The 27,335-nt window shown below is 28.2% G+C and overlaps 1 protein-coding gene across 1 annotated transcript; it reads right to left on the bottom strand.

Moving 5' to 3' along the window:
• Positions 1-407: 407 nt before the first annotated feature.
• LOC109608492 (A disintegrin and metalloproteinase with thrombospondin motifs adt-1) lies at positions 408-24,405 on the bottom strand. The gene is made up of 16 exons (XM_020024934.2): positions 24,270-24,405; positions 22,349-22,518; positions 9,565-9,634; positions 3,642-3,931; positions 2,971-3,586; positions 2,809-2,914; positions 2,617-2,751; positions 2,458-2,564; positions 2,263-2,405; positions 1,985-2,205; positions 1,754-1,932; positions 1,307-1,695; positions 1,137-1,248; positions 916-1,073; positions 698-860; positions 408-642 (listed from the first exon to the last, which is right to left on the bottom strand). The coding sequence occupies exons 2-16, from the start codon at positions 22,412-22,414 to the stop codon at positions 503-505; spliced, it is 2,895 nt and encodes a 964-aa protein (XP_019880493.2). The 5' UTR covers positions 22,415-22,518; positions 24,270-24,405; the 3' UTR covers positions 408-502.
• Between the last annotated feature and the right edge of the window lie 2,930 nt (positions 24,406-27,335).

Consider the following 27,335-nt stretch of genomic DNA (forward strand, 5'->3'; position numbering starts at 1 on the left):
AATGCTTATAGTAAAAATTTTTCCTTTCATTATGTACATAGATTGTACAATCTATTTCAAATATAAACGTTTAATTTATGATATCAAACAAGAAGAAATCACAGAAATACACTCTGGGTGTATTGTAAAAACTTAAGGGAATTTATAAAATGTGACAACAATGCATTGTAACGGTGCGTGCTGCTTGTTTAGACAGACCAAATGTTTGGAGTCCAAACTATACAAACACATATCTATTTATGTTTTTACTGCATTGGTGGTGAGTGGTTATTAAAAAAATATATATCATATGTTACATAAACATTGTTTTTTTTATGATAATCCTCCAATATTATTTAAGATTTATTTAAAGAACATTTTTAATTTAGTTTAGTAAATGGCTGAAAAAATAAATAATAGACTTAAAAGATATTATGATTTATTGATCACATATTTATTAGAATAATCAGGAAGTTTATACGTTTTTGTACCGTCCCATTACAATTCTATTATCACAAGTTTCTTATGCGTAATTTATATAATCATATTCATTATTAGACCTAAAATACTTTTCAGAATACTGCTCGGGATCCATTTCCATGTTTATATGAATTGGGTTTGTTAAATCAATGTCAAAGTACTTCCCATTGGTACGTGCATTACCTAAAACAATTTTATTTTAATGTATATTATAATTTTGAACAGAGTTTAGTTTTACCTGAAATAGTACGGTTGAGCCCATCTATAATTTCATCTAACTGTTCTTGATTTAAAGTAGCTGTGATCCTTGTCGAGTTTTTGTGAAGAGATCTTTTGGATCTGGACAAAAGTGGGAGTGTGAATTCGCTCTCTGACACGGGTGTATCATCTGTGCCGAATTCCTTGTAAAGAAAAACGTTTAGTAAATACTTAAAAAAACATCTTACCGATACTTACAAGGCATTTACCACTGATACAATATGCTTTCTTGTCGGAAGTTCCTCTGGTGCAATCAGTTCCGAAAGGAAACCAACCTTCTTCTCCATTCACCAAATAAAATCTGTGTGATATGTTCTCGTCTTGACATGCCACTCTGCAAGGTCTATCAGGATCCTCTAAAATTAAAAATTTTAAAGAATGTTAATATATTTCAACTCAACGATTATGTGTCATAATACCTATTGCTGGAGATATTTGCATTCCTAAACCAGATAATCTGCGAACTCTGTCTTTGTATTTATTACAGACCATCGAGGCGTGCTGAAAAGGAGTCTTGACTCTACCACAACCCTGCAATGAAATCATTTGGGTGATTTGTTTTTTCCTTGGAGAGACCTATCAGACTCACATATTGGTCAGGTTGACACAATTGGATGCTGCTTCTACTGAACTTTCCTTTAGCCATCACCAACCTTATACCACTTCCCGGGGCAATACAATTGTAGTGACATCCACTGGCACTCTTCCATCGTATCGGACTCTCTCTTCGCCGAAGACCTGTTCTTCGGATGACCTCATTGTCATCCCTATCCACAGGACACAAGTCCGGATTTTGAGCATAGGGAGCCTCATCGTAAGGATCACAAACGAACTCCTCGCAACGACCATTGATGCAATAACTAGCGCGACCGTAGCGGTTTCTACGTGTCTGACACGCCGTACCGTCGGGAAATGTCCAACCACGCGATTTCGTGCCACCGTTCAGTTTCTGACACCACACCACACACGCTTCCTCCGCTGTAGGTTAATATTTTATTAGATGACACCCATAATTTATTCGTATTAATTTACTTACGGTCCGAGCTTATTTTTTGCATCCCCGATCCTGTCAAGTCTTTATCCACATCTCTAGCACGACTGCATATTTGTTCAGCAAATTCACGTATACTCAATCTTGGAACATTTAAACATTGCTGGGCATTACATGCCTGGAACTTTCTATCCGGTCCGTCACAGTCCAATCCACCCTGAGGTCTAAAAATATCTCAAATCTACCAGCAAATCTTAATAATAAATAAAAATATACCTTGGGTTATTGCAAATACGTTCTGACATCATGATTCCAGTACTTCCACTTCTTAGTCTTCCTTCTTCGCCAAACAAACAGCCGGAGGCACAGTCACTAAATGGCCTCCACTTACTCCAACCCCCATTTATTTTTTCATCTCGACTTGAAGATTGCTGTGCCGCGGTATATGCGGCACTTAAAATCAATCCTTTAGAAATACATCTACCTCCTCTACACCACTGTAAACAACATTGATTAAATTAAGAAATTAAACATGGTTGGTTGAACTGAAATACCATATTTTTTCCACACAACGTGCCTTCCAAAGCTGGATGGGAAGTCCAAGTATATCTCTCTCTTTCGCAGTGGAGATCTCTACAAACGTCGTCTAGTGGCTGCTGGGATGAGTGTCTACTCCCCCTTCCGTATTTAAGCATGCCTAAAACGATATGTTAATGTTGCCTTTTATATCAAATTTAATAAATCCTTACATTGTTGATTGGCGTCAAATCTTTCCCCAGGTAATGCTCCTTCAGCGCTATGATCTAATTGACCGGAAGAACTGCCGTGATCAAGTAAACATCTAGATTGGGTTGTGCTATAATGAACTTATTGGTTAACAGTCTCTATCAATTCGATTCAACACTTACTCTAAAAACTTTTGAAGGTATCTTCTACTACAAGCGGACCAAGTGATCTTCCCACTCCCTAATGTAGGAGACATAATGTAACTACTGGGATCACAGTCATTATCAGCTAATGGACCATCGTGCCTCATACCCAAACTAAAAAATATATTCAACTGGTATATTAGTTTTCTTCGTATTGTAAATATTACTTACTTGTGTCCAATTTCGTGTGCAACCACATAAACACTCTCAAAATGTCGACCTTCATTAACAGTACAACTACTTGTTGCTGTACACATTCCTGCCACTGGGGCCAGACCTACATGTGTATATAGGTGTCAAAATAAATCTCCAAAATTAAATCATGTTACTTACCTACTACTTGGCTGGAAATTTTACCATGCTTTCCCCTAACGTACAGATCCAAACCTGTTAAAATTAACGCATGATCCCAATGGGAGGGTTCTCTATCGCCAATAGGATTTTTAGTTCTTTGCCAGTTACAGAAATTGGACAAAAATCTGTCGATATCCGGAGGTCGGATCAAACCAGCAGCTTCCTCTTTCAATATATCCAACCTTTTTAACACAAAATTGACAGGTCTCCCCAAACTTGGGTCGTGATAGAGTAATTGTACAGCGTTTATCATAGCTAATACAAATCTAATCAGTTCTCTTTCTGTGTCGATAGGAAAATTAGTTTTCATATGTTCGAACAAATCTCTATCTACGAATACGGCAGTTTCAACGAACACAGGTGCCCCAGGTGGAAAAGCCTCACGTTTTCTCCTCCTTAATTTGTCTTTGGCTGAGTCTTTGGCATTACCGTCAAGCCTCAATTCATTATTTTGCGTACACTCATGATCGACAATTGAGGCTTTATCGTGCTTTCTTTTAATTAATATATGTGGATTGGAGTTCTCATTGTGGAACCTCCTAGGCAGTGGTTGTATAATATAATAGTCTTCATTGTCCATGTGGACGATTCCTCTCTAAAAGAAAACAGTTTGAACTTATTTTACATAAAATATACCAAAAGAAACATACAACTCCGTTACACAGACTAAGAGCGCTTCGTTCGCCCCTAAAGTAGCATTTGCTGTCTTCCTCATGTAGGAACAACGGGAACGATCCGTTACTGAACGTTTCCAAAAATTCAAAATTATTGGCTAATAAATTAGGACTAGGTAATAATTCAAGGTTAAAATTTTGATTGTGATCAGGGGCTTTTATATGCAATCGATGCACCAATTCTTCATTGGACGAAATCTCTCCGGAATCTTCTCTTTCCTCTCCGGGTGGGATATGAATCGGATATGTTATTGTATAATTGTGATCTGTAACAAATTTACGTTATTTTTGACTCTATAACATAACTTTGAGATTCTACGAACAGTAACGGTTATTATAATACCAACGTTATAAAATGGTAAAAATTTTAACCATTTATTTTTCATAATAATATTAATCACTATTGTTTTATATATATTATAAAAACTCTTCTATAAAATGTTATATACATTTTTCTAAATTAAGCTGGACATAAATATAGAAAGCTTAATTTTGAGTTCTCAAGTTTATATATGTTGTTAATATACAAATAAAGCACATCTGCAAACCATTTTGTGTTGTCATGGCATGTAGCACCATCCTGCTGAAAAATAAAACTGCCCTCAAGAAATAACATAGCTCATCGATACTAGGCCGTAAGTTATTGGCCAAATTGTGTTGATATTTTTCAGCATTGAAGGTACCGTCTATGAAAGCCATCTTCCCAACACCGTTTCCTGACGTGCACCCCCAATAGAATAGATCATTGGAGCAATGATCTATTCTATCTATTCTCCATGATAATATCGATTTGGCTCAAATTATCGATTTTTCTTTTGATTTTTTGTTAAAAGTGGTTTTTCTTTCGCCAGAAATAAAATATTAATCAATCATTTGTGGTTAATCGATTACTCTAACCATTTAGAAGATATTCGCATTCGAATCTCAATGTGTACTAATTTGAATAGATTTTTAATATAAATAAATATTTTAAATTTATCCTTTTAAGTCATAAATGAAATAATAATTAAGGTTAATTGTATAATGTTGGCAAAAACTTATTAATAATAATTTTGTTGAATAAATGAATATAATTTTAAAGAAAGTTATGTTTAGTTAAATGTTAAATTACTTTTCCTTATACTTAATATAATATAATATAATTTTCTCATTTCGTTATTTTCCTCAGTGTTGTATAAAAGACAATTTTAGTAATAAAGTTTTTATGACAAAAATATTTATTGAATAAAATAGTGATATAATCAAAATGGTTAAATATGTAATGCAATGTATAGTAATGATCATTATATAACTTTTTAAAATGTTTTAGCCATAACTCTTTTATTTAATGTGAACTATTAAAATAATATTAATTTAATATTGTTGTTTTATACAGTATCATAGAAACACTTTGTTTTATAATTTTGGTTCATTTCCACAGCAGAGACTCCACCAATTTCCAAATATACAAGTTTGAGTTAATTTAAATTTGTACAATTTTTATGTCGGATTTGGTTATACATGTGACCTCCATAGTTACTGTCTGGAAATTTGAAAGAGCAGGACAAAATGATCTTTTAAACAATCCGTCATAATTGGTTTGGGATCGTTTTCAAGTTCAAAACATTTACTAATATAATATATCCCTGTAGATAGTAGTTAGATCAGTCTATGTGTCTTTATGTGATGTGAAGAGGAGATATGCCAGAAGATTTGAAGTAGTATCATTGAACTACCACATAATACGCCATTTCTTCTTGTTTCTCTTGGTCTTGGTAACGCTGCATTTTATTTATCTTTTTTAAATTTCATTTCGGTTGATGATTAAACAATTATAATAAAAAATACTAGTAAATAATCGTTTTAAGTCCACAGTGAGTGTTGAAAGAATATAAAGCAAAAGGTCGCTATAATTTTGTCCATTGAAATATATATAAAAGTGTGCAATTTTTAAAACAATAAAATTAGATTGTCCAGTTGTATAGTAGGCTCATCAATAACAGAATAAAAAATAAACAACCGGCACCTAATTCAAGTAATACAGCTCATGTTTTCATGTTTTTAATATATTTTAAGTTGTTATAACTATGGCCACAATTATAAATATTTAGGACAATTTTAAATGACTAATCATTTATACCAATCTGGTATAAATTCATAAAATTATACACAATTGACCGAATATCCCGGTAATCGAACGAAAACAAAAGTGCCGTGTCCAAAATTATTAAACAAAGCGCCAATTCACGGCCGATTCATGTATTTAATTAAATTTATACAAAATTTTTCGGTCAGACACGGTTTCGTTGGTACCCACTTTCAAGTAAACAAGCGAAACAATCGCACCGCAAAATTTACATACAAAACAGTCAAGTTCAGCTAAAAAACGGATATGCCGGAAGCGCTAAGGCAAAACGAGAATTTCCATTTCCGATTTCGAGTTTGCCGACACTGGATAACGTTACGCCGTGCAATTATACCTTATGAACGTCATGGGACGCATGTCTTGGAAATAACAATGGACTTTTATCTTGATTTCTATAATGGTTGCTACGCGAGGTTCACCAAATGTTTAAGTATTGATACTTAAGAAAAAAGTCGAAAGAAATGTAATATGTATTTTTTATTTTAATTGAGATTAATGGTCGGCAAAAGTCGATTAAAGCAAATTAGCGAGCAGTGAGAGTATGGGATTTAAATTAGCTTTAGCCATTGTGTTATTTAATTTGAGGGAAGTGTTACGAAATTGGACAAAGTGATCATCGATTGCCGTGCACTCATTGTTAACTCTTCAATGCAGATTACTTTTTCTTCCGCATTCGGTTTCAGCTGAAGTTTATGTAACCGACCAACATAAAACTTATGGTTTCGAATTGATTAATACGAATTCGCTTTTTACTTACTACGCTAATATTTAACATAAATGCAAGAAAGTATTTTAGGGATTAGCTTAAGATTAGATTAGATTGATTATTCTAATAATAGGAAATACGTATGTATTCTTTTATGTATCCGTGTGTCATTAAAATTCCACTACGAGCTGGAATTTCTAAAAGCAAAATTTATTCCATTGATTAATTATTCATATAGGAAATGTTTAAATCACCTAGAACTATACAATTACTAGCAATTAACTTATTGAGTTATTAATTATAAAATTGTTCGTTTCTACAAAAAAGTAGTAGGTAAATAGAAGATAATTAAAGTTCAGAATTAACACCTTTTAAATAGAAAAAAAGTCAGTTTCAAGGAAGAAATAGTGATTCTATCAAAATAAAAATTATTATTTACAAATCTACTTAAGTAGAAAGGCCAGTCAGCTCGATTAAATTGAGGATAAATGAGTTTAATACTGATCAGTAGCCGTTGTGGAACTAGCCCACCAATATTTTAAATTTTATAAAGTGTGAAACTATCCAAAAAAATACATTTTTTTTTTATTTTGTAAATTTTTATATTTTTAGAACTTGGTCAATACAGGATGGTGCCCATTAATTAATAAGTTAAGATACATACTACATTGTTGTAAATATTCATCAGTGGATCATTTTCGAGATTTTTATACTTAAAATATTAAATATAATGAATTAAAATGTTACAAAATTTGTCTAGCATCGTTGTTATAATAAATAATTAAAATTTTAGAATAATGTACAATTTTAATTTGTCATATGGAATATTTTAAATGTGAATATCTCTAAAAGGGTCAGTCTGAGAGATATTTATAAGGTTTCTACTAATTATAGTGGAGAAACAATATTTTTATAAAATAAAAAAACACATACTCTTTGTTCTACAACAAAATAATTATTTAACTATTCCATTAAAAAAACTAACCCACCGATACTTTTGTCCTGAAAAACTGACATATTGAAGTTTCTGAGTAATATCGAAAATAAAATTTAAAGTTTATAGTATGAAAATTGTTTTTATTCATGCTGAAACGGGTCTTTCAAAACACATTTATGATTTAATTATATAAATATAAATTATAAATATAAATAAAGTATTTTTTTGCTAATTATAAAATTAAGGCACCTAAATTTAAATTTACACAATTATCTTAAAAATCACTTACATATAAAAAGCATTAGCTTTGGTGGCTATAATTATAAGAATTATAATTATATTAAAAATATGGAATATGCTACTTGAATTGGTTGCCAGTACCTATAATGTTTATTGTTTTTTCTGTTATTGTTACGTTTACTATGCTGGTCAATTTAATTTTATTCTTTTAAAAAATGCGTACTTTTTTGTTTTTCATTGCTTGCATTGCTTTCTATGAATTTAAATCGATTATTTACTTGCAGTCTTTTACTTATTATAATTATTTAATCGTTGGTCGAAGTGAAACTGTAGGGAAAAAATATAATTCAGCGTTACCGACACAAACAAAAAGAGATGGTTAAGATTTTGCGGCTAAATAAGTTAGTCGTTTCCCGTATCATTAAAAAGTTAAAAAAACTGAGCAAATGGTAACTACAAAAAAAAATTCTATGAGTTATAAAGAAAATCGATAACTGGATAATTCGAATGTCAAAAAATCATTTAATCTTATCGTCAACTGACATTAAAGGTGATCTAAAGGAAATGGGGCTGAAATTAGTTCAAGAATTGAAAGGAAAGGGGATGCAACAATTTTTCATTTCTATGAATTGAAATAATGCTTTTAATAAATGTATTTGTATGAAAATGATTCAAGACACAAATACAAAATTGTGAGGAATTGATTCAAAGACATCGATGTTTTGCCTTGCCCATCCCAATCTTCAAACATCAATCCAATAAAAAACAAGAAGGATCACATTTACAACCATATTCGACATAAGAATTTTACAAACTTAAATGAACTCATCACTTTTCAAGAATATAGACTTTTATATTCAGAAAATGGTTGAGTCTATGCCACAGAGATGAGCCAAAATTATGAAACAAAAAGTATATACAAAGTGTTAATGTGAAATAAAACACAGATTTAATCATTAAAAATCCCTTTCTAAATTAAAATTGCTATATTTATATATTTTTCTATTCAGAACATTATAACATTTTATAGGGTAAGTATAGAGTAGTTTTTATAATTTTGTATAAAACAACAATAGTAAATTCATATTACTTTAATAGTTCACATAAACGAATTATGGCTAAAATTATTAATATTTTAAAAAGTTGTTATTATAGAAATCATTACTGTAATTTTTAAAACTAAATAAATAATTTATAACTACAGGAAATATTTAAAAATGAATACAAAAAAAATAAATTTCAAATAGTATATTTTAAAATTAATGGTTTTGCTATAATTGCAACGAAATAAATTATGCACAGATAAATATTTGTAAAATTTAATAATTGAACGCAACATTTTCAATTCATTGTAGGATAACCATCAGGATTTTTATAAAAATAACCTTGTCAATAAGTGAAGGATTTCCTAATTACACAAAATCCGTCTCGGATTGGCAAATAACACCCGATATTTCTAAATGATTCCATGAATAAATTTCATGGCTTGTTGTAGATAAAAATTTGTTTTTAATTGCTGGTGAAATAATTAAAATTTACGGTTTTGATATTGAATCAAGAGTGTTAATGGTGTTTTAATTTCGGCTTGGTTTTTAATATAATTTTCTGGACTAAATCGATGCTAAAATGCTGTTAAGAAACTCTAGTTTAACTTTAGTTTAAATATACATATATCTACGATATGTATAATTTCCTAGTTTAAATTTCTAAATTTGCACATTCATTACCGTATTTATGAAGTAAAACTTTTTAAAGTATTCTTGATTTATTTTTAATATCCTCTACATTAAATCCTATTTTCTATATGTGCCTTTAATTCACATAAGATTAAAATACGAGATTCTGAACAAAATCTCCTATTTTATTCTTATGTGAAATGAATATTAAATACCTGTATTCGAATTTCCTAAAAGAGTTTGCCATTCTAAGGGACTCAGTTGTTTCTGAAGATCTTTATAAATCTGAAATAGATAAATATGTTAATGTTACAAAATTAAACAGTACTACCTAATTTAAATTTCACTGTAGTGTGTAATAGATACGAGTATGTATAGCATACATAAAAATAACATTATCATATACACAGAAAATATATGATACTGTTACTTTTCTACAGTCAGTCACTGTAATTTGTGGTAATTTTCATTATATAATTTATTTCCATGAACAAAAATAAAATTGATCCGTATCAGGGTAACAATTTAAAAAAGCAAACAATATCACGACAGTTAATCAACCCTAAAATTAATATCGATTTATTAATCCACAATACAATGGACACGGCAAATTTATAGGGCATTTTAATAGAAATTGCGACAATAGACCATGGGAATTTTCATGTGATAAACATCTGTCAATCTTTCAGTGGCATATCACAAAATGCGTTTCCACACAATATCAACACTTTCCAATTTCCTTCAACCCTTTGAAACCATAACTTACCCTTTGTACCCCATCATAAACATTAGTTCTTTGTGGAAGATGGAAAAGTCGATGTACTAATTTAACCTTCACGTAATCTCGCACATAATCATGTCACATTTAGTACGAAACGATTTTATTAAATTAGTGACCAAAACAATTTGATCTGCCCCTGGTTGTTGCTTGATATAAATAGCAGCTAACAAACACATTTAGGAAATTGTAGCTATTAAGAGATAATAATACGTCATTAAATTTACAGCGGTCGAACGTTATGAGCACGTACTACGTAACAATTAATTAGACACTTATATGTAATTTCAGTGAATTTTGATTGCTTTCGTCGTTTCCGTTTCCAATGCGTGAAGATCTCACAGAGCGGGCAAAAAATCGGAGTCTAGTTAATGAAATTAACAACAGATCAATACCATCAACTGACTTACATTTTCACCAGCACAAAGAAAATATATTATTTATTACCTTCATTTTTTATACCATAATCGCCATAATTAAGTTCTATCTTGATGAATATAAAGGTTGAACTGTCTGGACAAGTAAATAATAATATGGTAATTAAGGGACTATTAGCGTGTTTATACAAATAATACTTTAATTACGAAGTACTTTTCTTCACTTATTGTCCGGTAGTTTTAGCAATTTAATTTTTATTTCGAAACCGGTCAAATTATTCGCAAAATATTGACCGGTTAAACCCGTGCCAGATTTCATAAAATCGCACGTTTCAGTTTGCAACCAGTTTATATAATTATGTCCAGTATTCCATGTAGTGAAAGTTAAAATTAACCGCATATATGCACATTTATTTAAGTTCAATGGTGTTATTATCGGATTGAATTTTATCAGAAGAATGTGGCAATTAATAGGCGAGATGCTAATTTAATGTCACCGTTAGTTTGAAGACAAAAAGGTGAGCCCAACGCCCCAGTAATGCGGGGTGTGTTTGTATAATTGTTGGGTTGATCTGTGTCTTAGAATGGTAATAATTTCAAATGTGCAGTGCACAAGTGTTTCAAGTTCATCTAGTCCAGTTTTTATGTAACATGAGCACGTCCAACACCCTATTTCACGTAGATGTAGAGAAAACGGTTGGATTAACCTGACGTTGAAAACAACAGTTTTTATATAATTAATTATGTAGGTGTTTATTTAATACGTGGTCGGGGGATGACATCAGTGTCAATATTAATGACCCAGACCGACCTGCGTAGTGATTCCTCAATATCGATCCGGTAAATATGTCTTCTACGTGGATCCTCTCAATAATGAATGACGCACTGGATACAAAAAAAAAAAAACATCACAGAAGAAAAACACGATCTGGTTTACTTTATTCACGTTGAAAATTAACCCGTTAAATAAATATTAGGAATGACCGACAAAAGGATTGCGTTTCAAATTTATTCCAGTCACTTGACAATGAGATTAATAAATTATGAGTGTTATGAAGAAAGTGTCCTGTTCACCTGTCGCTGAAGTCACGCTGTCGGGTTCAGGGCCGCGAGTCTTCCGTATAAATTATAAAATGGAAGATATTAATGCTTTAGATTCGCAAAAGGCTTTTGACCACAATTGGAATTTTTTAATTCGTCCATTGTTCCGCCGTTTAATTGAATTAGGAATTTCAATTTTCATATTTATGGCAGTTCATAATGCCCCTATTAGGTCTGTGATGGTAGACTATTATAAAAATTATGGGAAATAAGTATAAACTATTTAAAACCGATTTTATGTCCAAGAGAGGACAAGCTGTCATTTGAAAATGTAGCGTAATAATTTAGGTTGAATAAAGAGAAAATGAAGAAAACAGCACAATTTGAGACAGTTTTAGAAGGATTTAAATTATTAATGGAAAAAAATTGATACATATTTAAAATTTGTCACAGTGTTTTTTGCATGACCATAATTTTATATTGATAAGTACTTTATATAGTGGTGGTAGGAAAAATTGCGTACATTACTATTGAATGTTAAATATTAATTAATTAATTATATTTTTTTACAATTATTCATTTTGTACCTAAATCAAAATAATTTCTATTCTGCGCCGCAATACCTAAATATAATTGATTTATTCCAATTTTCTTTTTAGAAAAATATTAACCTTGATTAAAAATTTAAACAAAAATCTTAAAGCATAAATTGTCAGAAGTTAATAATGGGTCGGGCCCCCTCTTTGATTAAGACACTCATTAAAGCATCGCGGCTATCTAATGACATTGCTGACATTTTCTTGTGGTATCTCATCCCACACGAACTGAATCTGACGTCTTAGTTCATTAAGAGTTCGTGGAGGGCACTGTAAATTCCTTATGCGTCGCCCCATAATATTCCACATATGTTCGATTGGGCAAAGGTCTTAAGATCTGGATGGACAAGAGAGTAAATTAACACAGGAGGCTTCTAGGAAATTTGTCCAGACTTCAGGATTCACTTAACCTCTGCGGAAACCCTAAATGTGTACTTTAAATAATTTACACATAACTTAAACATATATTGTTGTATTTTGTTATAACTATCTGTAAACGGCGACGCACAGATTCAAGGAAATATCAGCAACGTTTATTTGAAATTAAATTCCGCGACTCTTCATGTAACTAGTAAATTACAGTTGCTAACTGGTTTTATTATATCTCTTATAATATCTTCATCTTCATGTCATAACTACCGTGTTTCAAAGTTTCTATGATGCAGACGACAAATGTATTGTTTATCATCTGATTATATTCTATTGAACTTGGATTCATGACTCCAGAGTACTCTTCGCCAAGATTTTAGTGGATAATTAAAATGTGTTTGTGTTAATTTTAGTGTTTTTCAAATATTCTTTTTTGACACCGATGATTTCTTTACTGAAATATATCCTTGTTAGTTTTATTCCCTCAGACGACGACTGACTGTTCTATTAGGCACACTGATATTGTATGACTCTATTAATTCATTTTTTATTTGCCTAGAAGTCAATAAAGGATTTCGTTTACCGATTTTTCTAATTTGTCTGTCTATTAAAGAAGGTTTTCTGTTTTTTGTTTTCTTATTGTATTTTGAAATGAGTGCGTTATTTTATATTTGTTAATAACATTGCAAACCATTTTTGGAAGCATCTTAAACTTCTAGCGACTTTGATTTTTCATATTAATTATTATTTCTCTTTTTTGTGAAATGTTACTTTCTTCCCACTAAAAGGAAATGAAATAATATAAATCCTACGAATAATAAATTCTTACAATTAAGAGTATTATTAAATAGCACAACGAAACGTAAATATATTTGAATGTGCTATTTTTTGGCGAACCAAAACAGACTAATCTGTGCGTTTAAAGTGATACCTCCGCCATTTCTAAGATGCATGACAAAAAGCAAAGAACCGTACAAAATATTTAAAATATGTGATATATGCTTACGAAACAAATTTGAATGAAGTCTTTTATGAAATATTTAATGTTAAATTTTATGCTATTTTTCTGGCGACCACTGAACTTAATATCATTTCATTTAAATAATCTAAATCAAAAAAGTAATTATGAACAAAAGTTCAGTAACAAAATTAAATAATGGAAGGTATCGTCCCATTAATAATATCGATACCAATTTTATCCATTATTGAAATTTCTTCCATTTATATTATCGGCCAATTTATTGATATTAACATGTGTATGTAATAATTGCAAATTGACATATATGTACACATCAGTTCATAAAAATTGAATACATTTATATTTAATAGTGTTTGAAGGACTAAATATTTAACTAAAAAATTATTTTAAATATTAAATGATCGTCTATTAACCCCAATTGGTTTAGATTTCAAATTTTAATACACCATTAAAACCTAATTGAATGGTTGGCACTAAGAATGTTTGCAATAACACACGTTGCCTGAACAGCAATTAAATTATCACTGAAAGGAAGAAGAAAGTGAATTTTTATTCTAAACAGTCATTTTCACAATTAAAACCAACAAGAAAATTTATCAGAATAATGCATCTAATAAAGATTCATTATTGTATATCAATGGAATAGACAATTTTTTTTGCTCCAGTTATTGGGAGGTGTGTGTTTCTAACAATATAATTAACTAATATAATGACATATTCAGTTCACGTATTATTTCAGTGTCATGATCAATTATTTTGTGACGTGATGGAAGGCTTTTCCACTCGAAGAGATATTAGGTTAACAAAGTATCGATTCATTTTTAAGTTGAAATTATGTAGCTCGACCAGCGGCGGAACAAAATACATATATCACATTTATAAATTATCAACTCCTTCCCCATATTCCTACACTCCATTTCACATAAGAAAAAAATATGGGGTAAAGCCATTTTGTATTAAATAAAAGCACTTCATTTTTTGTCTATCTACGTTTACGAAATAATATGACTTAACGTTTTTCTTATCACAGATGAATTATATATTACAATGAACAATGAAAGATATCGTCTCTGTAATACATAATATCGATACCCATTAGGTTTTTTTAACAAAATGATATTCTTATACTTCGTTCACAATAGATACATAGTCGTCCGTTTATTGTTATTATCCTATTATACAACCTGAAATAACCGAAATGTATGTTAACAAATCTTCATTTATTTGTATATATAAATAAATGTTTTTAAATAAGCAAATGCAAAAACTAATAAATATTTTATTATTTTATTTTAACAATATTTTAATTATTTCCCAACCAAATGAATTTTATTTAAATAAATAATTGATTCTTTAGATATTTATGGCATACAATGGTGGTCAGAGAAGTAGCATTAGCACATATATTACTATTTATTGTTAATTAGGAAATGTACATTTCTAATTAAATGCAATCAAAATAATTTATATTTTATTTAAAATAATTATACTATATTCTTTCTTCAATTATTCATTTTGTAATTAAATTAAAAGTTTACTTAAATTATATACCAAACAAAATAAATGCCCAATGTGGCTGGACACAGATGTAGCAGGCTTTTAAAAAATATATGTTTATTAATATTTTATACATAACTTAAAAATTGTTAATAATTTGTTGGATGTTCATTATAACCGCCTGTAATCGGCCAGGTACAAATTCAACGAGGTATTGGTAATGGTTTTTCGAAATTAAATTCATCGTCTTTTCAGTTAATAACCACAATTTATCTAAAGTCTTTGTTTTCACTGACTATTTTTGAAGAAATTTTGAACATTTTTGAATTTTTTCTTCCGATTATTAACATGTATAAAAATCCATCCAACTGATAAACTATCGTTGACAAATTGTTCCATTACATCTCTATGATATGAAACGGTCCATTTTACTAATAATTTATTGTAAAGGTCCTAAACCATGTCCAAAAAAAAACCCCAAATCATAATGTTTTCTCTATCATGTTTCAAAGTTTTTGTAGACACGATTTTAACCCATTTTGTGAAACTTGGGTTCATCTCTCTAAAGTACTCTACTTCATATATCTTTGTACAAAGTTTAGTTTTGTTTAAACGTTCTTTTTTGACCAATGATTTCTTTACTGATCATTGCAAGATTGGTTCATTTAGTCGACGTCTGATAAATTTTTACTCTTCGTCGTTTCTAAGATGTGACAAAAAATGCAAAAAAAATCCATAGAATGTTGAAATAATTTTTTTATACAATAGAAAAATCATTATTATTTAAAATAAATAATAAATACGTTATTTAATGAAATACTTTCTTAAAGTAAATAATTTGATTAGAAAAAGAATAAGATAACAATACCTATACATAGGTATTAATTAATATGACTAAACTTTGTTTTATTAAAGTAAAAGTAGTGAAATATTTAATAAAATGAAAATAGTTGACTAAGTATAAATAAGTTATATATCACAATATATTCAAGAAAAATATTAAATACATGTTTGAATAAATGTTTTAAATATTTCAATATTAAATATAATTTAATTTATTTAAAATAAGTATAATTGTTTAACAAATAACATATATTTTTGGTCATAAAACATTTTATTTAAAGAATTTAATTTTATCATAATAATTTAAATAAAAAATAAAGAAAAATAATTTGGCAATTACGGAAATCACATATTTTAATTCAAATAATACAAAATTTCATGTTTATTATATACTTCTAATAAAACCTTTAAACATGCCCACAAATAATTTATCATTTCAAAACATCCCTATAAATGTGTTTTATAACAAAATCAATATCAACGTTTATTAATACCTCAATATAATAAAAAAAATTAATGACGATGAATGATGATAGTATATTAAATTTAATTATTTTATTTAATAAAGTATATAAATTATCATAATAATAATTAACACCTATAAAAATTGTCGTTTGTGAGAAACAATATACTTTAATGTAATTAATGTATGCCGAGAAATTATATTTTTTACAAAATAGGCATTTTAAGAAACAAAAATTTACTAATAAATAATTGAAAAATATTTGATTAAATATTGAATGTACATAAATATGAAAAAGTTCAGTCAGTGTATATATATGTAAGTATAATTGTGAATTTAAAAATTTGTGTATATATTCAGAATCGTACAATTACTAAAAACAAAAGTTAATTCCGCTATCTGGAAGAACATATTAATTTTTTGTGGTCAAACCAAAGTTAATTTAAATTTATTTATAAGGGGCAGGTATTTAAATTATTAAAATGAAGTCTTCCTTATTAATTAAGTTAATTATTCATAATGGAATCTTAGTTAGAACGATATTATTTAAATAATTTATGAATGAAACACGGAATTCCCAATAGAACAAATCTATAAAGTTAATTTATTATTCACCGGCTTCGAAGAAGCAAAATTGCAGTATTTATGCACATAAAGTTACTTATTCAGGGAACGTGGACGAGGGACACGCCTGCGACCCTATCCAAATAGCAGGAAACGCAGCACTGAAATTTACGTAACAGGATCTAAACATTAATAATCCAATTAATCTTTATCTTTAGACGCCTTGTGATTAGCATTAAGCAAGGCTACACACGCATATCTAACAGCACCGACTTCGTCGCATCGAATCGCCAATGTTCCAAACATGCATGGATGGCCGCAGGTTAAAGTGTCGATGACAATAGTTATCGACCTTGGTAATTAACGATTTTGGCACATGTCTCCCCACTCCGACACAGCCGCATTATTTCTGTTCAGCCACCGTACCAGAGGACAGGTTAAAAACACTACACATCCGCTTTGGTACTATTTTCTTTCGAAAAGTTACGAATTTTGATATGGTTAAATTGGTCGTTGTTTAGTTACACATTTCGATGGTTAATTGTCCGTTTATGGCATTGTAACAAGCCGAATCTGGTTCTCGTGTAACAAGCCGGTCCAATTACCGACAACTAGGATGGTTGGTGGTCGCTTCTTGATTAGAAAGTGGTCATATTTGAAGAATATGAAACAATTACGCACAAAATGCGAAAAAAACGTTCCGGTTCCATTTTCCATGATACCATTCGCAATTTCCGATATCACTAAGTCAGTCTGTTAGTAAGTCAGTGTTCGATTAGGTTAGTCGACTCAGACTGTCTATATATGGCTAAAATTGGAGTGAATATCGTGCCTGAAACAGTGTGTCCGTTTAAGTGCACATCACGTCGCTAGTTCAGTAGGTTACCGGTCGAAATGGATTTCGAGAAAAGAAAACACCGCATATTTACGACATATTGACAAGTACTTGGCATGAAATATCTAAATCGATACGTAATAAATTCTCCGTTTTGTTGTTTCAGACCCGGAATGTCTGCCTACATCTAATGGTCCGGTTCGAATTCAATCGGAATGCTATTTTAGAACGGACCTTCCATATTTCATTTTTTCTGCATTCTATAATCTTCTGCAATCGTCTAAACGTAAATACCAACTATATGCAAATGCATTAAGAAATAAGCGGTCGGTAATGTGCATAATTCTTTGTTTGCGATGCAACAAATGCAAGAATTTTATTTTTCGTTTTTGTAATTAAGAAACGTCATAAATAAATCATATGGTTTCACAAATGCTAATGATAAATTTATTAGCCATTGCGAAATTCTAGTCATTGCAGTTTGCGATGTTCGAACGAAACGTTATGGCGATGATGTCTTCTCGACCTGATTTCGGCGAGTGGAAAAGGTTTAGATTGCACACATTAATCATAAATATCACCTTCGACAAGCTGAAAGTGAACGTACAAAGACTCATTACGTATATCAAGATAACATGGACACATGAACTTGAAAATGTTGACCAAGATCCTGTACGATAATGTTAATCGCGATAATTGTTGTTTGAAATTAATTAGAAACTATGAAATGTGAAAGATTTCATTATTTTTTTAAATTTATTACATATATAAAGAGGGTTTTCTTGTTTGAAATGGTAGCAAGTAAACATTTATATGTTTTACACTTAAAACTAGGAAAGACTATTTGTGTCGAAGAAAGTATATAGGGTATTGATTTAATATTTATATCATATGACCTTACATTTTATTTATTTATTTTGTTTTACTAGGTAAATATCATTTATTAAATTATTTTATTCATTCTGCTCAAGTATACCATGGAGTAACATTTCACGAATATCTCAGAATATCTAATTGTAACCTGATAAGTATTTTAATTCTAAGTATCATCTTCAGTTTTGTGTATTATATTTTATTCCCTAGTGACACCACTTAATTGTAAACTTTTAAAAATATTATAACAACGGTACGTTATTGTCTGATATTCTCAGATATTTTTCATATTTTATACCATGACATAGTTTAGATGATCAGGGGACACAATTTCTTTAGAACAATGTGTTTTTTAATTCTGTCACAGACTTATTAATATGTAATATATTTTTATGAAACTTGGATTGTACCCACTTTAAAGGATACTAAATTCCACGGAGAACTTAGCTTTAAGCTAAGCTAATTTTATACATTTAAAAATATAAAAATTAAATTAATTTAAACTAAGTAGAAAATAATTTTTACGGTATAAGTAGATGTTTTATGGTATTTTTGATCTATAATATAAATATTCATTAAACAAATATTTCATCTTACAAAGACCACACTGAATTTAACAGCTTCAAAAATCGTTCATTAAAATATCAAATATTCTCAAATATTTTTCATATTTTATTCCGTAATATAGTTTACTTGATGAGGAGGCATAATTTTATTAGAAAAATATTATTTATTATTATTTCACAAACTTATTAATATGCAATTTAATTTTATGAAATTTGATTTTGGAGGATATTAAATTTAATGAGAAACTTTATTATAATTGTATATTACGTCAATTTTTATCTGTACAAAATAATAAGTAGATATGTAGCACAAACATTTTTTATGACTTGAACAAAGTTCTAATTATTTTTAGTCATAATTGGTCAAAATATTATGCCTAAAAATATTCTTAAGGGAAAACTGTTACAGCTTTCATTTTAAATGGGCCACTATGTAATTCAACAAAAAATGTTTAACAAAATATCAGATGTTCTCAGATATTTATCATATTTTATACCATGGCATAGTTTAGTTGGTCAAGAAAATAATTTTATTTCAACAGTATTATTTTAATTGTGCCTCAAATTTATTAATATGCAATTTATTTTTATGAATTTTGATTTGTACCAATTGCAATTCAAAGGAGTTGTATTTTATATCCACAAACTTATTAATATACAATTTATCTTTATCAAATTTGATTTGATATTTTAGAGGATATTAAATTTAAAGGAAATCTTTATTATAATTGTATAATACATCAATTTTCCTCATTTTTAACTGTGCAAAATGTAGTAGACATTTTTTATGGATTGAATGAAGTTCATAGCTTTTCATCTATTATGCCTAAAAATATTCTTAAATGAAAATTATTACAGTTTACGTTGTATTTAATCAAAAATCGTTTATTAAAATCAGATATTCTCAGATATTTTTTACATTTTATTCCATGATATAGTTTAGTTGATCAAGGAAATAATTTCATTTTTTAATTCTATTAATGTGCAATTTATATTTATAAATTTTGATTTGTACAGACTGTAAATAATAATAAATACAATGGAAAACTTATTGTATATTATATTAATTTTTCTCATTTTTCAAATGTATAAAATGAGAAATGAGCCTATAGTAGAAAATTTTATGACTTGAATAAACCTATAATTATTTATCATTTAAGGTATTATGTATAAAAATATTCTTTAAATAAAAAATGTTAAATCTTTTATCTTAAACGGGCCACACTGTATTTAATCAAAAATCTTTATTAAAGTATCAGATATTCTCAGACATTTTTCATTTTCAGGAGATATAATTTCATTTGAAAAATAATTTATTTAATTCTGTCATAAACTTATTAATATGCAATTTATTTTTATAAAAATTGATTTATACCGGATATTAAATTCAATGAAGAACTTATATCCTATATCAATTTTGCTCATGTATTTTCCTGTATAAAATAATATAGTAGGTCTATAATAGAACTCATTTTTTATGTCTTAAATAGAGTTTTTATTATCTAACTTTTATGCTTTAAAATATTCTTTAAATATAAAATATTATAATTTTCACTGTATTTAATAACTTAATAAAAATGCTAAAAATTATATCTTAATATTTTTTCTTTGTACAATGCAAATAAACATAAATATAACCGATTGGACAAAATTTCATTATGCTCTAAATTGCTCCTCCATCTGAACAGCAATTACTTGGAAAGTGAACAATGCAAACAACTTAATATAATTTCAACAGTTCAAAGAGAGTATTGTAACATCCTGGGCGACAACGGCGGCGAAGTAATTATTTGCACAGAAGAGAAGAAACAGGAACCGTTGCACCACGCACCGTTATTTGTCACCTCCTGCTCTGCGAAACGTTTTTTGTTTCGGTAATCGTAATTATAATGAAATGATTTGCTCGTTACTGCACTAATTCCACACAATGGCGAGGGAAAATAATAATAAACATGCTGAACCGGATTTGACAAATCGCTAATATTTCTCACACGTTAGGCAACAATTATTAAAATATTATCAAGCTGGTGGGTTATCTTATCCTTATCTTCTCTCACAGTTCTGAGGCAATTTTTTAATTAATATAATAACGCCGACGATGACAATGTTGGGGGACTTGATTCTCACAAAATAATATTGTTGCAATCATTCATCGAATAGTCTAATAAAGATTGTTAAAATAAAGTGTTTTAAAAGTGGGTCATTTAAGAAGTAGACTTTTTTATGAAAATAATTCTTCGTTTTAAAATTTAATAATCATAAATGATGCATAAAAATTTAAATTGATCAATTATATTTTTAATTATGATTATTAATTTGAACAATAATATAATGTGGCAAAAACTTTTTAATTAAAACTTCTAATAGGTTTTTTTTTTAAATAATTAAGTATATTATTAAAAATTAAGAAAAATGTTTCCTTTTAAAAAATTATATTATCAAAAATAAAATATAAATTACAAAAATCTTTTATTATGTAAAATATATGTTATATATATTATATAATATACGTTTCATTTTTATTTGTGATTTACAGTTAATACTTTTTTTATAAAATATTTTTGTTAATATATTAAAGGTAAATACGAATTTTATGAATTAAAAAAAAAAGTTGTATTATAATTATTTATATAGTACAAATTATAAAAATTTAAAATTCATGTAACATTGCATATTTGATCAGAGAATTTAACTTAATAACCGTGATAAAAATTCAATTTATAAATATTTTAACGGCTTTCTAATGTAATTTATGAATTCAAAATATATAGATCATAACCATAATTCATGGCTCACATTACCGCCGCTATTTTCCACTGAAACACTTTCTTTCTCGCTGGTTTTGAATGAAACGCTACAATTTTGACACTGAATTAAGCACAATTTTCCCAATTTATTGTCGAATAATGTCGAGGGAAAAAGCTGAAGCTAGTCTTCTAACAGAAATAAATGATATTTATTGAACTGGAGATTACAAGCACAAAAATATCTAGTTCAACTTTGATTAGAATTAATGACGACGAATAATGTCGTTGTGGATAAAATTAAGGCGTGACGCTAAACAATATCAGAAGGTCGAAGAATGTAATATCGAACAGAAAATAACAATAGACAATGTTTTGGAAAGTCAAAAGACATAAATTTGAAGGTAGTTTTTTTGCCATAAAATTATGACGTCCTTGAAACAACAGAACAAATCGTTAATTTCAAATTCTTACCTCTTTGGTTTTGACAATTCCAAAAAAACATAGCATGTATACGGTCCGCCCAAATAGCCCCTTCATGTTGGAAATATTCCAAAGTTTCCATTTATTTGCCACTTTTACTCACTTCACCAACACTTAACCCAATCATTGTACCACACCGCATATTGGTGACCGTCCTTTTTCTGCAACAAAGCAAATCCATGAATAAACAAATCTAATTTCGGACTTCATTTCGTTTCCAGTCGAGTAAGAAGAACGCAAACGAAAGTCCAATAACAATTTCACAGAAAGGAACGAGGAAACAGTCGAGTGCTTTAAAAATTTACATAAAACACGTATTTAATTTGTGAAAGTGCATTTTGAAATTACTGATAAAACTTAAAAGAATTCGCAAATCGTTTAAAACACGGACAGTTTGCACGAGAAAAAATGATTAATAAATTAAACAATTCCGTTATTTGTCACGACAAGAAATCGCATATAATAAAAGAAGTTTCTATTGGTATTCTTCGGTTATTTCGCTATACACATTAGTGAACTTATGGATTTATGGGTGAACATTGATGTGCCATTTTCTTCTTTGTGCAACACGTTAAAATAATATTTATTTATTGTCAATCACAACTTTCACCATATGCCACAGAAATAAATAATTTAATCTGCATGTGTTGATCGCGAGTAAATAAATTTTAATTGTCGAACCAATAACTCAACTTTTACCGTCTCGTGTAAGAAAATTTTCAGTTTTTCTTGACCTTATTATTTACTCGTTTACGAGGTTGTTTTGTTTTTACGTAAACGCAGTAATATAAATTATTTAATCTAACAAATTAAAATTCGAACTTTTCAAAAATGAATTGTAAAAATGCTTTTAGTACTTTCAATTATTATTGTTAACTGTGGTGTCATAAATAAACTAGAAATGCATAATTTGTAAAGTAAGTAATTAATTAACTGAAGTTATAATCCCGAGTTCTATAATAATTTTCAAAGTCATACATACAAAATCTCTTTCAGTAAATGTCCTTAATTAATTAGTTTTTAATGACTTAAGTTATTAATTTTTTTATATTTGGTTATTTTGCTGATATTCTATAATTAATTACATATACATAAAGATATAAATAATTCAAACATTTGCTGCATAAATTAGATTTATATGTATTTAAGAAAATTAAATAGACATTCTCTACTTGGTGACATAAATATTTAAAAATTATGGTTATAAATAGAATCAAATATGAAGAAGTTTTAATATACATTATTTAAACGGTAGACAATATAATATTTATTTTAAAAATCCTTATTTATTAAAAACATATTTCAATTAAATTTAATACATAATTAAAATAACTTTAATTATTTATATTAATAAATTTCACTCAGTCCATCTTGTACAAGTATAAACAATTCAAATCTATATTTTAACTATTAATTTATTAATGAATTGAATAATTAATAATGTTTGGTAATGTTTTTTATAACAATATCTTTTTAAATTAAATTAAAAAAAGTAATCGTATTTAATTATAAAATTAAGGTTATACATTTTAACATTTAATTATAATATAATTATTATTATTATTTTAAAATTAGTTTGCTACAAAAACTTTCATTCTAAACTATTGTCACTCTCTCAAATAATGAAGTATTTAAAAACGTTCTCACCTCTTCATTTCTCATCTGCTAATTTTCAAACATTTTTTTTTTTTAATTAATAAATTAAAATAATATTTCTTTTTTAATTATTATTTAATAAAGTGTTTAATATTAAGCATTTTTATTACTAAAATTATTTTTTAATTTATTTTACCAACATTTCTAACGGCGTAATTTTTAAATAAAAAAAATAATAAATTAACACTCGAGATGATATTTATATACTTTCATTATTATTTCTAAAAGAAAATAAACAAATTTTAAAATTACCTACCGATAATCAAACAACTGAATAAAAACAGCAAACTTTTCCGGAACGAGGAAAAAGCACAGCCAAAACAGTCACCGTGTGTGTGTGTTTCACAGTAGCTACGTTCTCGCGTTGCTTCGCCTCGTGGATGGACTTCTTTGCGGTGGTACCCGTTCACTCGAGTTGTTTACGGCGAACTAGAGTGCAAAACACCATGCCGTGAGTCCGATTGGAGATTTTACCATTACCAGTACCAGTACCAGCACCCATTACCACCGGGCGACGTTCAACGAACCATACACTTTTGTCTAGTTCGCTCGCGAACTTGATTTTATTTTATTTTTTTATTATTTTGCGTCCGTGTGTGTGTATATGTATAGTAATTACTATCATCCTTCATATTTGTGTGTGTATTATTATGACACTCGATTTCGTAATGGGCATTGTCGGTGGAAATTTCGTTTTGACGTCCACAATAGTTGAACGATTTGGGAGTAGTAATTACATATGTCAGTGTTCAGCAGTTTCAGTTATTTGAGAAATTATTCTTTAACTTCAGTTGACTACTTTGAACCCAACATAAAATATTTTCTTGTGTACCTATATCGGTATACCAGTTTATCTAATCAAACCTGAGATAAATAATGCGTTGATGTTGGTAACATTTAAAAATACCAAGCTATATTAATATTAAATATTACAATTTTACTTTCTTTGATAGGTCAAGGATTTCGCTAAAACGCGTACTATTTTGACTGTTACTTACATAACTTATTCAGTTATTTTTATTTCATTCTTTTAACCATATTTTTTTTTAAATCGATGGAAGTTAAAATCATAAAACACATTTTATAATAAATTAAATACTGGAAAAATATAATTTAATCAAATTCGAAATAAAACAAAAACATTTACTAAAGTGTGAAGTGAAACTATAAAATGCACTTAAAAAATATACTAATAAAAACTCACTCACATAATATCGATTCTTTTTAACAGTAATATTTCTAAAGGAATTTATAAAATAAACTTACACAATATATGTAAATAAACTTTGAAATATACATATTTGTTTCGTTTTAATTTTAATATAACAAATATCAAATGTAATATTTCAGATGGCATTTTTATTTAATGAAATTTGCGATTAAATATTTTAAATAAAAAAGAAACTGAACTGTGTAATAATTCAATTAATATCAATAGGATGTTTTTACATATAATTTCAAATATTTTGTAATACAATAAAATTTAAGAATTTAAAATATTAAATATTAAATAATAATAATTATATTTAAATATTTTCATATCACACAAAAATTCGTAATTAAAGTATTATTTATTAATTAAAATTTTATAAAATTAATAAATAAAATTACATTTATTATTCTCTATAAAAACTAAGAAATAAACAAAAAAATGAGAAGTTAAATTAATTTTTCGAAAGAAATTCATGTAAGTATAGAATAATTAAATAAAATTATTACAATATAAATAACTTATAAATGAATATATATATACAAGAAGTTTTACAATTTATCCGAAAAATTTTAACCACATACTCACTGTTACATAAGAAGTCCATTTAAAAAAAAATTGTAATTGAACAACAGGAAACGATATAAAAAATAATTCAATCCATCTATAAAAGCTGTTGAAATTCTTCCCATTGATTTGAATGCAAGCTTTGGCCCACCGAATCCAATTTTAGCATACCATTCTTTTCAACCTTCTATACAGGGTGTTTCGCAACTTATCCAATAAATTTTAACCACATACTCACTGTTGCATGAGTGATCGAAATATTACGTAACAGTGCTGACCAAATATTAAGGTAAATAGATAATATGATTTTTTCAATGTTTCAAATGAATATACAGATTGATTGAACTGAAGATTGTAAAAACATGTTATAATGTAAAGATTATATAAAATTGACTTCTTAATGAAAGATCTAAAAAAAATTTATATGTGTTAAAATATAAAAAATTCCAAATACACCCTGAAAATATGGCAAATCCGGATATATTTTAAATTTGTTTGATTTTTAATCAGAAATTTATTACTTTAATCATATTAAAATTATATTAAAAGAACATTAAATAGCTTTCGAGTTGGGAAAAGTATTATTTTCATTGGATTATACCTAGTGATAAATGAATTCACTCTAACAACAATGTAGTCAAGATACAGTTTAAGGTAAAGTCTATACAGAAGAGTTTATTTAAATGACGACAATATTTTATGGTATTCGTAGGTTTACAAATGTGTGTTTTATGATAATACGACATCGATGAATTTCAGAACGTGTGACCAAATATTTTTAAAGCTACTCTCCGTGAAAACTATGCGTTAAAATTTATCAAATAAATGGGCTAGTTTATTCATCTGCTGAAAATTTATATTAATCATTTTAATACATCATAATTAAATAAGTAAAACAAATGATTAATTTAATACATTAAAATCATTACAATAATCCATCATTTTCAACAGCCCCGTACATTTCTAAAAATAACGTACACTGAATTGTAGATAAAACTGGAAACCGTTAAAAAGTCTAAAGACTACTCGGAACATATCCTAGTTCAGTGACTGACTAGCCAGGAAGTAATTTTGTTAATTAAAAGGTAAAATGTATAACATCCACTCGGGAAGGATGATAAACCATTTGTTAATTTAGTTAATAGAATTTTAAATTTTAACGACTTGTTTATTTTAGTCCATAAATCAATTTCAACTCACGTGAGTTACATAAAGCTGAATAAAGAATGTGAACAAACTAAATATACATTTTATTTTGTAGTCTGGACCCATACTCTAGGAGTTCGATAAATGGCGAATGCGCCGAGATAGTACATGAATCAATAATATTGAAATCGACAAAATTGTCATGTTATGTAATAATATATAATGCAACTAATAATATTTGTGTATTTAATGATAAATCCCTTTCTAATATTATAAAAAAATAAATCGAGTGCATTTCCACAAAATATATACTTATATTTTCATGAATTTTTATTTTAAAATACTAATCAGATCAGAATCAGGACTTGTACCAGATATTACAATTGAATTAATAGTATT

This window comes from Aethina tumida, chromosome 1 (assembly GCF_024364675.1).
Source record: "Aethina tumida isolate Nest 87 chromosome 1, icAetTumi1.1, whole genome shotgun sequence".
Classification (NCBI taxonomy): domain Eukaryota; kingdom Metazoa; phylum Arthropoda; class Insecta; order Coleoptera; family Nitidulidae; genus Aethina; species Aethina tumida.

Coding starts and splice junctions, on each gene's coding strand:
- LOC109608492 (XM_020024934.2), bottom strand. CDS start 22,414: ATGAAGGGGCTATTTGGGCGGACCGTATACATGCTATGTTTTTTTGGA. Junction 3,587..3,641: donor TTAGTCTGTGTAACGGAGTT/GTATGTTTCTTT, acceptor GTTTTCTTTTAG/AGAGGAATCGTCCACATGGA. Junction 2,752..2,808: donor GCACACGAAATTGGACACAA/GTAAGTAATATT, acceptor TATATTTTTTAG/TTTGGGTATGAGGCACGATG.